At 40.7% G+C, this 12315-nt stretch overlaps 1 protein-coding gene across 1 annotated transcript in view; it reads left to right on the top strand.

Annotated features, from left to right (window-relative positions):
* Positions 1-12315, top strand: part of MCF2L2 (MCF.2 cell line derived transforming sequence-like 2) — a 175471-nt gene that overhangs the window by 33664 nt on the left and 129492 nt on the right. Inside the window, exons 4-5 of the mRNA XM_084874189.1 lie at positions 8083-8173; positions 11013-11132. Of these exons, the coding sequence (XP_084730315.1) occupies positions 8083-8173; positions 11013-11132 (211 nt within the window). The remainder of the gene's footprint in view (positions 1-8082; positions 8174-11012; positions 11133-12315) is intronic.

The raw sequence follows: 12315 nt of genomic DNA, 5'->3' as shown, positions 1-12315 counted from the left end.
AGATGGAGAAACTGAGGCATGCAGCAAAGAAATAGAAAGGCCAGGAATAAAAACTGTTAAAGCAGAGACCATGGCAGAGATGTTTTGGGGCATCTGCTACTTCCACCCTTTGCGACCCACATCACACTTTTTTTTTTTTTTCCTTAAGTAGCAGAAATTGATTATCTCATTGTTCTGGAAGCTGGAAGTCCAAAATCAAGGAGTTGGTAAGGTTGGTTCCTTCTGAGGGCTGTGAGAGAAGAATCTGTCCCAGGCTTGTCTTCTTGGCTTGCAGATGGCTTCTACTTTTGTCTCTTCGCTTTGCCATGTGTCCAAATACCCCCTTTTTACAAGGACACCAGTCTTACTGGATTAGGGCCCACCCCAATGACTTCATGTTAACTTGATGAGCCCTATAAAGACCCTATCTCCAAATAAGTTCACATTTTGAGGCACTGTCAGAAACACAACTTAGTCCACAAAAGGAACATAGCAGGTCTCAGATCTTTATGCCAAGTGAGTTAATCTACCTCCCAAGGGACAGAGTGTAGGACAGAGTTCATATTGCTAACAATAATTTTACAGGCAGAGATAGGGCTGGGAATTCTTAGATAATGTTATGTCTATTCCCCAGAAGAGCAGACTGGCCCCACTCTCCATGGGTTTGTGTAGTTTATGATATAATCTCTTACTTAACTGCTGTGTGGTTTGGAATTTAGACAGCAGTTCGTTCTCTCTCCTCCCTCCCTCCCTCCCTCCCTCCCTCCCTCCCTCCCTCCCTCCCTCCCTCCCTCCCCCTCCCTCCCTCCCTCCCTCCCTCCCTCCCTCCCTTCCTCCCTCCCTCCCTCCTCCCCCCCCCTCTCTCCGGCCCTTCTGCCCTCCCTTTCTTTATGTGTGTGTGCTATTGCACTTACTTTCCATCTGCTGCCTGAGATTTAGAGGTCAATGCCTGCTTTGTGATTGAAAGGCCACCAGAGATTAGGAAGTTGCTTAGTTTGCTTTAACCAAATCTACTCCAAAGATAATTTTTTTTTACCCTTCTTACTTTATTTTAAAAAATATATATTTTATTGATTTTACACAGAGAGGAATTGAGAGGGATAGAGAGTTAGAAACGTCGATGAGAGAGAAACATGGACCAGCTGCCTCTTGCACACCCTCCACTGGGGTTGTGCCCGCAAACAATGTACATGCCCTTGACCGGAATCGAACCCGGGACCTTTCAGTCTGCAGGCCGATGCTCTATCCACTGAGCCAAACCGGTCTCAGCTACCCTTCTTACTTTTTGAGAGAAGGCTATGGGTTTATTTTTAATGCACTTCTTTGAAGTTCATTACTTAAATTTTATTTCACCATTTCTCTCCATTTCCTCCTCCCATCCCCACATATGGTGTCTATTAGGACACAGCTTGGCTGGTGCTGCTCTCTTTGTAGGAATGCCTTTCCCATCCTTCTAGGACTGGCTTAACTCCTACACATTCGTCAACCCTCAATCTGATGTCATTTCTTCAAGGAAACCTTCCCTGACCCCAACCCTGCTCACCCAGACTTTTTTCCCCCACAGAACCCAAAGCTTACCCCTTGTAAATACCATAATGGATGGAAATGATTTCTACCTCTTCCATTAGACTGTGAACTATTCCACTAAATAAGGAATTTAGTTGGGAGGGGGGCAATGTTACTCCTCCCCTCCCCTCCCCTTCCCTCCCCTCCCCTGCCCTCCCCTCCCCTCTCCTCTCTTCTCCTCTCTTTTTTTTTAATCTCCAGCCCTAGCATAGTGCTCAGGAAGTTATGTTGGTATAGGTTCTCAAGAAGTTATATTGGTCAAATTTCCAGTATGGTATGATTCATGCAATCTAAAAGTATTTTTTATGGGGGCAAGAAAGTGGACACTGACAGAGAAAGAAGAACCCCATTCCTCACTCCTGCATCGACCTCCCGGGTTTTAGGGAGTCGAACTTGTCTCTCTCCTTGGCTCAGTTGCATCCAAAACAATCACCCATCAGCTTAGTTCTTTCTCCTTCTGTGGGGAGCAGTAAAGAAGACAGTGAGCAGGGAGGTGGGCACAGGTAGACATGGCCCCCCATTATATTTGTCTCAATCTCACTGTCTAATTTTACTGAATCCTTGGATGTAGTCATGTGCTAAATGAAATGGGTGACTTTTATTCTGTACTTGCAGCCTTTTTGGAGTCACATGAAGGACCGTACATTGAACGCTCTCTGAACCAGGGTAGAGCGAAGCATTGAGGGGTAGAAAGCCTTATCTCACAGATGTAGAAGACAAAACAAGGGCCTACTTTTTGGCCCTGATTTCTTTGTTCTGCTCTGTGTTCCTTATATAATTGTTAGTAAACTTGGGAGTTTTTTTTTTTTTTTGTTGTTGTTGTTTTTTTTCTTTTCTGGAATGTTGTTTATCCCTTGAGAAAGAGCGCCCCCTTGACCATTCATTCCCCTTTCCTCTTCCTAGCATTTGCTCAGACTGCCTCACGGCCTCACCCATTGGTTTCAACATATTGATAAAACAGAGACATGGGAAAGCCTGAAAGGGGAATTTGACCTTGTTGTCCAGTTTCCATTTCAGGTTCCTATTTATCAAAATTCATAATTTCTTCAATGTCACAGTGGTTACCAGGCAGCCCTGCCTAGTTGCAAAATCTTTATGGGCAGTTGGCAGAGAGTTTATGACACAGAACCAGGAAGAACTGGTATAGTCAAAGAAGAGAATGACAGGATATGTAGGAGAAGGAACAGTGTTCAGATATTACTTAGATCTATTGCTTTCCTCTTCTCTACCTTATTCATTTCTCTCTTTATCTTTAATATCTTCCTTCTTGTACTTTCTTTCAGTTTGCTTAATTTTTTGTCAATTTTTTGAGTTGAAAATTATATTTTCATTTTTATTTTATTGATATAAATGTTTAAGGTTATGAATTTTCTCCGATCTCTGCCTGTTTGTAATTGTTTAGAGAACTATGTTATAGTATGTGTTTTTGTTTTTTTTTTGCTTAAAGAATAATTTACTTATTTATTTTTTATTGATTATGGTATCACATAATTGTCCTCATCCCCCCATTCCCATCCTGACCCTTCCCTATATATGCCCCCCCCTGTAGTCCATGGCCACTGGCTAGGCCCATATGCATGCACACAAGTCCTTTGGTTGATCTCTTTCCCTTACCCCCACCCTCCCCTACTTTCCCTCTGAGATTTGAGAGTCTGATTGCTGCTTCTCTTTCTCTGGGTCTGTTTTTGACCATCAGTTTATATTGTTCATTATTTCCTCTAGATGTGTGAGATCATGTGATCTAAGGAAATACCCTTGTAAGAACCTAAACTGAGACAAGCCATAATGGTTATGCTGAGAGGCAAATGAATCAGTCTGCATTGAGTTCCTTTCTGGGCCAACAGTTCTTTTGAGTCCCAATTTCAATGTCAAATAGCTCCTTATGTGTACATGTCAGCCATGATATTTCAGATCTGGTTGATGGACAAATGGTGGTGATGCAAGTCTGACTGTCTCTGGTTTGGTCCTGGGCATCCTTCAGCAACATGCAGCTGCTGTCTGCAGGTATGGCGAGGCATCATCAGCATCTTCCATCTCTGAATTGTTTCTCTTTTGTCTTCAAGGCTGGAGCACTTCTGTCTATTCCTCTCTGTTACGGGGTTCCAGATGGTCTTGGAGTTGTTTTCTGAAAATATACAAACATATTCTTGACCAAAAGTTAATAAAGGGATATTTTCTATAAATTTGACTTGGGATTCTTTTTCATTTTTTCCCCCCAAATGATTTTCCTCTGGCTTGTTTTGATACCATGTGTGTATTTTCATGAGTATCTTGCTGTTATAAAGACTAATTTTTTGGAGGAATTTTTACTATCTAAAATGTTTTTACAAAATAGACTTTTTTTGGAGCAGTTTTAAGTTCACAGCAAAATTGAGTGGAAAGTTCAGAAATTTCCCATCTATCCCTTATCTCCCTCATCATTAACATCCCACACCAGAGTGGTACATTGTTACAACTGATCGACACACAAAGTCTGTAGTTTATATTGGTGTTCACTCTTGATATTGTACACTAAAGTCCTGGTGCACGAATTTGCGCACAGGTGGGGCCCATCGGGCTAGACTGGGGTGTGAGGGACTGCAGGCAGTTGATGGGCCGGCCTGGTCAAACTCCAAGTTGAGGAGACAATTTGCATATTAGCCTTTTTAAATATATATATATTTTATTGATTTTTTTTACAGAGAGGAAGAGAAGAGGGATAGAGAGTTAGAAACATCAATGAGAATTTCGATCAGCTGCCTCTTGCACCCTCACCCCCCCACTGGGGATGTACCCGCAACCAAGGTACATGCCCTTGATGGGAATTGAACCTGGGAACCTTCAGTCCGCAGGCTGAGGCTCTATCCACTGAGCCGAACTGGTTTCGGTCTGCATATTAGCCTTTTATTATATTGGATACTATGAGTTTGGGTAAATGTATAATGACATGTATATACAATTATAATATCATACAGAATAGTTTCACTGCCCTAAACATTCTCTGTGCTCTGCCTGTTCATCCCTCCCATGTCTCCAACCTTTGGCAACCACTGATCCTTTTGCTGCCTTCATAGTTTTTTGTTTTTGTTTCCAGAATGGCATGTAATTGGAATCATACAATATATAGCCTTTTAAGATTGACTTTTTGTTCATAAACTCAGACTCCAGCCTGGCAATTAACAGAGTTTATTGAGGAAAGTTAAATATGAGATGTGTCTTGAACAGTGGGGACTTGAGGTCACTATATAGAATTAGAGAACCATGGAATGACAAAGGTGAAAGGAGTGATTGAGACAAACTTGTGCCAGCCTACCATTTTGCCAATGAAGATGCCAAGAGTTGCTGAAAAACTGGAAAGCATCATGAATTCTTTACTTCTCAACTTAGAATAATATTAAAAACAAATACAATAGATAATAAATCATAGGTCAATCTTTTTTTAATTTTTTATTCCTATACCAGGAACAACCTTGACCACTGCTCTTCAAAGGACTAACTGTCAATAAACATGAATGATCCTAAAGAGTAGTTTGATTTCCTTCCTTAAGAAGCCCCATAAGCAGGAGCAGTGACCATCATATTTGTGTTTGGAATTAGGTATTTGAATTACGGTTCCCAGTCGTGTTGGTTTTCCATGTTTAGCACTGAAAGTTCTGTGTCCCAGGGAACTCCTCCGTCCTGGATGAACTGGGATGGTTGGTTGCCCTACATCGGACTCAGTTCTTTTTTTTTTTTTTTTTTTTTTAAAATATATTTTATTTATTTTTTACAGAGAGGAAGGGAGAGAGATAGAGAGCCAGAAACATCGATGAGAGAGAAACATCGACCAGCTGCCTCCTGCACACCCCCTACTGGGGATGTGCCCGCAACCAAGGTACATGCCATTGACTGGAATCGAACCTGGGACCTTTCAGTCCGCAGACCGACGCTCTACCACTGAGCCAAACCAGCTTCGGCTGGACTCAGTTCTTATTTCACCGCTTGACCAGTTCTTTTTTCACAATTTGAATTTATTGGATTCTTTTAGTTTTTAAACTGAGCTATAATTTGCATATAGTGAAGTATACAGATCTCAACTATATATATTTACCTGTTTACATACCATGTAGTTAAGAAAAATACCACATTCACCATGAAACCTTTCTGGTATTTTCGAGTCAGAACACATTTATCTCTTTCTTTTGTGTTCAGTCTGCTGTTAAACAAATCTGAGTTCTTAATTTCACTTGCTGATGTTTTGTAATTATAGAAGGTCCACATGATTCTTTATTATAGACTTTAGTTATGCACTGTTGAAATAATGCACCTTTTAAATCCACTTTGTTTATCTACCAATATGGCATATTGATCATAGTTATTTTGAAGTTTTTGTCTGCCAGTTACAAAAACATACATGAGACAGAATCTATTGACTCTTTTATCTCTTGATTATTGGTTACTTTTTCCTGCTGCTTTGCAGTTCCATTCATTTTTTTATTTTATTTTATGCTGGATATGGTGGATGATATGTTGTGGAGGTTTATCTACTTACAAATAATATTAGATTTTTATTTGCCAGGCAGTTAAATTACTGGTGGTTCACCTTGATCTTTCTGGGGTCTGGTTTAAGGTTTTCTTAGGGCAACTCCATTTCTGTTTTGTCCTTACTCCTAGAGTATAGCCTTCATCCTGTGGCAACTCTGATGGTGTTTCATTTATGCTAGAATGCAGCCTTTATAAGAGTTTCACCTGAATTCGCCTGTGTTCATCAAAGTCTGTCTCTTCTGGCTGGGCCTAAACACCAGTTGTCTATCTCCAGAATGTGCACATTTCAGAACTTCTCATCAGTCCTCACATGTGCAGTAGTATTCTCTGCCAGTCCCCAGGAGTCTCACTTAAACTTGTAGGGTATAGGTCACAAGCATTAAAGTGGTATTTCCATGAAGACTTCTGGGATTCCCTCTCTGAAGTTTTTCTTCTTGACAACTACTCCCCCCCCCCCCACTCAAATCCTGGCCACTTTTCCACTCATAATCTCCAATCTCTGCCTCTTCCACCCAGTGAGACCGCCCCTCCTTGCTTCATTTCCTAGAAAGTGTTCCCAATAAGAGAGCCTGGGTCAGAACGGGGCTGTGGTAATGGGTTGGTCTAGGGGTGCTTACTTCAGATAAGTACTCATATTTTCTTACAGATTTTGCTTAGATCTGCCTTATTCACCTACAGGAACTTTTTAGAGCAAAGCTTACCTTTTCCCGATATTAGAGAATTATTGAAGGTTCATTATAGGTCAGATACATTTTGTATACTTTATGTCTTATATCCTCCCTAACAAGCACATTAGAAATAGTAATAGTAGTACTTATACAGTATTATCAAATGCCAGGCATTGTTCTGAGCATTTTATACATCTCATTTAATATTTTACATATTCATTTAATCCTCACATCAACCCTATAGATAGGTACTACTATTGTTTTACAAATGAGTAGTCTGAGAAGCTAGACTAAGTAATGTCCTCTCCAAAATACACAATTTAAAAAAATATATATTTTATTGATTTTTTACAGAGAGGAAGAGAGAGGAATAGAGAGTTAGAAACATTGATCATTGATCAGCTGCCTCTTGCACACCCCCCACTGGGGATGTGCCCGCAACCAAGGCACATGCCCTTGACTGGAATTGAACCCTGGACCCTTCATCCCGAAGGCCGACGCTCTAACCGGCCTCTGCAAAATACACAATTTATAAATGGGAGGAGCCCAGGTTTCAAACTATGGCAGTCTGGCTTCAGAAAATGTGCTTTCAACCACTTTGCTGTTGTTGGTGGTGTTCTCATTCTACAGATGAGGAAACCGAGCCTTAGAGAGGTTAAGTGATCTCCCCAGTGTCTCATTGCCAGTAAGTAGCAGCACTAGGATTGGAACCAGGCCCCCAAACCCTTACTCTTTCCTCTCTACTTCCTCCCAAAGAGAGAGAAAAAAAAGTTTTCCCTGTAGAACTTTATTTTAAAAGGATTTTGTGAGAATACTATTGTGGGGTCTTAAGAGGAGACCAGGCAGCTTCCTTTTGGTCTTAATAAATACCTGCTCACGCACATGATTTGCTGGCCGTTTATGGCCAGGCACTGGGAGGGAGTTGTTTTTCCCACTGACACGTGTTATTTCTGAGCACCTCTCGGAATAACTTCTAGGGAGGGACATTGTCAGCTCCCTGAATGCCAGTCTTGGGAGATGACAGAGCTCCGCCTTGAGGTCCTCCGCCTACACTGGGACAGGTGGTACTCAAGTGACACTTGCATCTTCTTTCAGGCATGAGCATGTGTGCTCTCGGGTGTATCATACTTTGCCAGCCAGAAGCAGAGACCTTGAGAGGGTTTGAGACACCAACCATCTCTGTGTTGTTTAGGCTGCCAGGTGTAGTGGTTGCTTTTTCAGGGAAGCCAGACCCAGCTACTCCCTTGTGCCATGCAGGGCGTTCACACATGATCCTGGAGCGCCATGGAGGCTGCATCCCCCGAGGAAGCCGCCCAGAACCTGTGTGTCTCACCTGGTCTCTGACACTGACCACCCTCTTTTGCAGTATGAAGGCTGCCGGCATCGGGTTCATCATTGTCATCGACAGACGAAGGGACAAGTGGAGCTCCATAAAAGCATCCTTGACACGAATAGCTGTAAATATTTATTTTTGTGCTTTTTTAAAAAAAATAAATAAAAGTAATTTACGTAGTCTATCCAATTATTATCAAAGTCACAGGGAAAAGGTGGTTATTTTATGCCAGATTTTGGGAAGGTCTTTGTTATGTCACACCCGTATCCCTTCTGCCACCTGAAGGTCACTGCAGAGAATTCCTTTCCATGTCAAAGGCTGTCTGAGTCTCTCTACTTCTTTCTCTGGTCACTGAAGAGGGACAGTTAGAGAAGGCTGGGAAGTTAATGCCCCAGGAGTGACCTACAGCTATTGAGTCATAGAAGTTGGTGGATAAATTCCCCAGCTTCAGCGGGACACGTCTAAGGTATATTCCATATAGTATTTTAGAGGCTCCCAGCCTTAAAAAAAAAAGCCAAAAACAACAACAACAACAACAACAACTACAACAAAAAATCCCACAAACATTTTTATTGATTTTTAGAGAGAGAGAAAGGGAGAGAAACAGAGAGAGGAACATCAATGTGAGAACAAAACATCTATCCACTTGCAACCCAGGCATATGCCCTGACCCAGAATCAAACCAGCAACTTTTTGGTGCATGGGGATGACACTCAACCAACTGGGCCACGCCAGCCAGGGCCTCCACAGCAATCCCTGTTTTGATCTATTGGCTCTCTAGCCATCACTGTCTCACCCCTCACCAACTTCTTCATATGCTGCCTGGGATCACCTCCTCACTAAACTCTTTTTTAAAAAAAAATTACATTTTATTGATTTTTTTTTTTTTTTTTTTTTTTACAGGGAGGAAGAGAGAGGGATAGTTAGAAACATCGATGAGAGAGAATCATCAATCAACTGCCTCTTGCACACCCTCTACTGGGGATGTGCTTGCAACCAAGGTACATGCCCTTGACCGGAATCGAACCTGGGACCTTTCAGTCCGCAGGCTGATGCTCTATCCACTGAGCCAAACCGGTTTCAGCCTCACTAAACTCTTTATACCCCAATCCTGTCTTAGAGTTTACTTTGGGGTCACCCACTTTAAAACAGTCTTCTTTTCAGTATTCAAATTATTTTTTCACATATTAGAAAGACACAAGCTAAACCAGACAAAATGATATTTACTATGTAGTTTGATTGAAGGTTGGCTTTGGGCATTAAATTGCACAACCTTGGATGGGATTCCTTTTGATCTGATAAAAAAAAAAAAAAAAAAAAGCCTGATTTTTATCCCTGCTTGTTACCTTTTAGCAAGTAGATGTATCCTTTCTCTGTAGGGACTTCAGACCAGAGAACTCAGTCGGGTGGGCAGGCAGAGACACCTCAGGGCAAACCATACCAGCATTTCTACCAAAGCATGGACTCCCTGGGGGCAGTTGGGACTGGCTGAGGAGGATGGGATATGGCAGGGTGGTAATGTGTGTATAGAGGCTCAGACAGGAGAGGGACATTTGAATCTCACTTGTGCCTGCGTGCAGAGGCAGTCACACACACAGATCTGCGCACGTACAGAGTTTCCCTCGGATCGCTTTAGAGCCTCAGCCATACACAAATGAGCCTCAGCTCATTTCCTGCCATGACATAACAAAATGCAAGGTTCCGTTTAGGATGTTGCATTTCAAACATGGGAGAAGGGAAGTCTCCCTTCCTTTGTGCTTGGATTGTTTGACCCCTTTGGTTTAGTTTTGGTTACGGGATTTGGGGGGGAGATAACTACAATGATGGTTGACAAACAGGAGGATTTGGACACTTGACAGTGCCCATGGCTATTCCAGAGGTCTGACCTCTGGGGAGTTCTGGCTTCCCAGGCTCCATAGAAGACACCTGATTAATCTAATACTTGAGACTAATTTGTCCAAGAATTACATCGATCACGTATGCATAAAAGATACCCTAATGCGGGATCCCTGGCTACCAATCAGAATCTCTTCATGTACTCATTGAAAATACAGATACCTGGTCTTCATTTAAGTCCTAAGGAATCAAAATATTCCAGGGAAAAGACCAGATTTCCCCCCCACCCCTAACAAACACCATGGGAAGTTTCTTTTGGGAACTACTGGAAGAATAGAAAGCCATGAGAAAAGGAAGAATTGGATTTCTAACTTGGCCACTAAGTTATATGAATCTGAGTTATCTCATTTCTCAGGACCTCACCTCAAGATGAAGACAATCTTGAGGTGAGGTCTTTGCTGATAGCAAGACTTCCTGAAAGCAACATAGCAATAATATGCATCAGAAACCCTAAAATACTAAGCCTTTTACTCAGTAATTCTTCTAGGAAGCTATCTTAAGAAAATGTTCCAAAATATGGGTACAGATGTTCATTTCAGTGTTATTTTAATAGCAAAAATATGGACAAGCCTAAATCACTAGCTATAAGTAATAGTTAAATAAATTGTACACCCATGAAAATATTTCTAAATAATTTTTAAGCATAAAAGCTCATATTTAGTGAAAAGGGTAGGTTACAAAATATTTCTATAATATGAATTTAACCATGATAAAAATATTTAAGCAGAGAAAATAGCTTATAAGTAATAGGGTTAAAATATTAAGTATGGCTATGAGATCATAAGTGGCTTTCTTTTTCTAATGTATAATTTTATTTACCAATTTTCAATAAAGAGTATGGATTGTTTTTTATAATCAGAAACATTTTTTGTGTGTTTCATTTAGTTTGGTTTTTATGGAGTGGTTTGGTTTATCTGATCTCTAAGATGTCTTTAGCTCTGAAACGTGAAATATATTCAAATTCTTTGGCATCCATGGTGTCCACTTTAACTTTGTTATTTGTGATCTTAGGCAAGAGGAGTCCAATGGATGTGATATTTGCCCTGACATTTTCATGACCCTTCCAGGTAGCATTCCCTGGAAACTTGCAGCTCATATTCATCCTTCGTCCATCTCGCTTTATCCAGAGGACAATCACTGACATTGGGATTAAATACTATCAAGATGAATTTAAAATGAAAGTACCGGTGAGCATGACCTTTTATCTTGTCTTCATTTAGTTGGGGCAAGTGGAAAAGATGACATTGGAGCTGTTTATAAAATATATATTATTGATTTCAGAGAAGGAGAGAGAGATAGTATTAATAATATCAATGAGGAGAGAGAATCATTGATTGGCTGCCTCCTACAGGCTCTATACTGAAGATGGAACCCATAACCTGGGTATGTGCCCTGACAGGGAATTGAACTGTGACCTTCTGTTTCATAGGTCGACGCTCAACCCCTCAGCCACACTAGCCAAGCTGAAGCTGGGTTTTTAAAAAGGTAGGACTCCAAAGGTAGAGAGGGAGAGAAGGACAGCTGGGCAGAGGAACCAGTCAGTATGTGTAAGGACTTGGAGAAAGGAAGTACACACTTTCTGTGAAGTTCAGGGGGAAACCCCAGTTGTTTTCCCCTGAACATACATATACATACATATACATATATACATATACATATACATACACACACACACACACACACACACACACACACACACACACACACATATATATATATATATATATATATATATATATATATATATAAAATAGTCTTTTGAAAGAAAATGTAGAATAAGTGAAATAGGTTTTACATATAAGGATAAGGGTCTGGGTTTTATCCAGTAGGCAATGGGGATCCAGTGAAGGTTTTTGAGTTGAGTGACTTGGGTAAATGGTATTGGAGTCACATAACTCTGTAGGTGGGTGTCTAAGACTATGGAAGGAGATCGAAGGGTGGAGGGAAATTGTAGTAGTATAGGTGAAAGAAAGTAAGGATCTAAAATATGGGGGTGACATAGATATAGACAACTGTAGAGTGAAAATAAAAACCAACATTGTGGCACTTACGAAAGGAAATAAAACTAAAGATTTTATCTATAACTTTGGCAGAGATGTTGGGGAAACAGCACTTTCATGCTTTGCTGATAGAAATGAAATTGGTAATAATGAATATGAAGGACTAATTGGCAGTATTTATCAAAAATTACCTTGTAAACACTCTTTGACCTACCTATAAAAGTCATTATACAGATACTTTCATACTTGTGCACAAAGCTACAGATATAATGATGTTCATTACTAAATTGTTTGTAAGTAAATAATTGGAAACGGCTTAATGCCAAACAACATGGACTGATTAAATAAATTATAGTCTACCCAATTGGTT

The sequence above is a fragment of the Pipistrellus hanaki genome, assembly GCF_964339955.1.
Source record: "Pipistrellus hanaki genome assembly, chromosome: 2".
NCBI lineage: Eukaryota > Metazoa > Chordata > Mammalia > Chiroptera > Vespertilionidae > Pipistrellus > Pipistrellus hanaki.
Note: the sequence above shows the minus strand (reverse complement) of the source record. Positions and strands in the feature narration are given on the sequence as shown.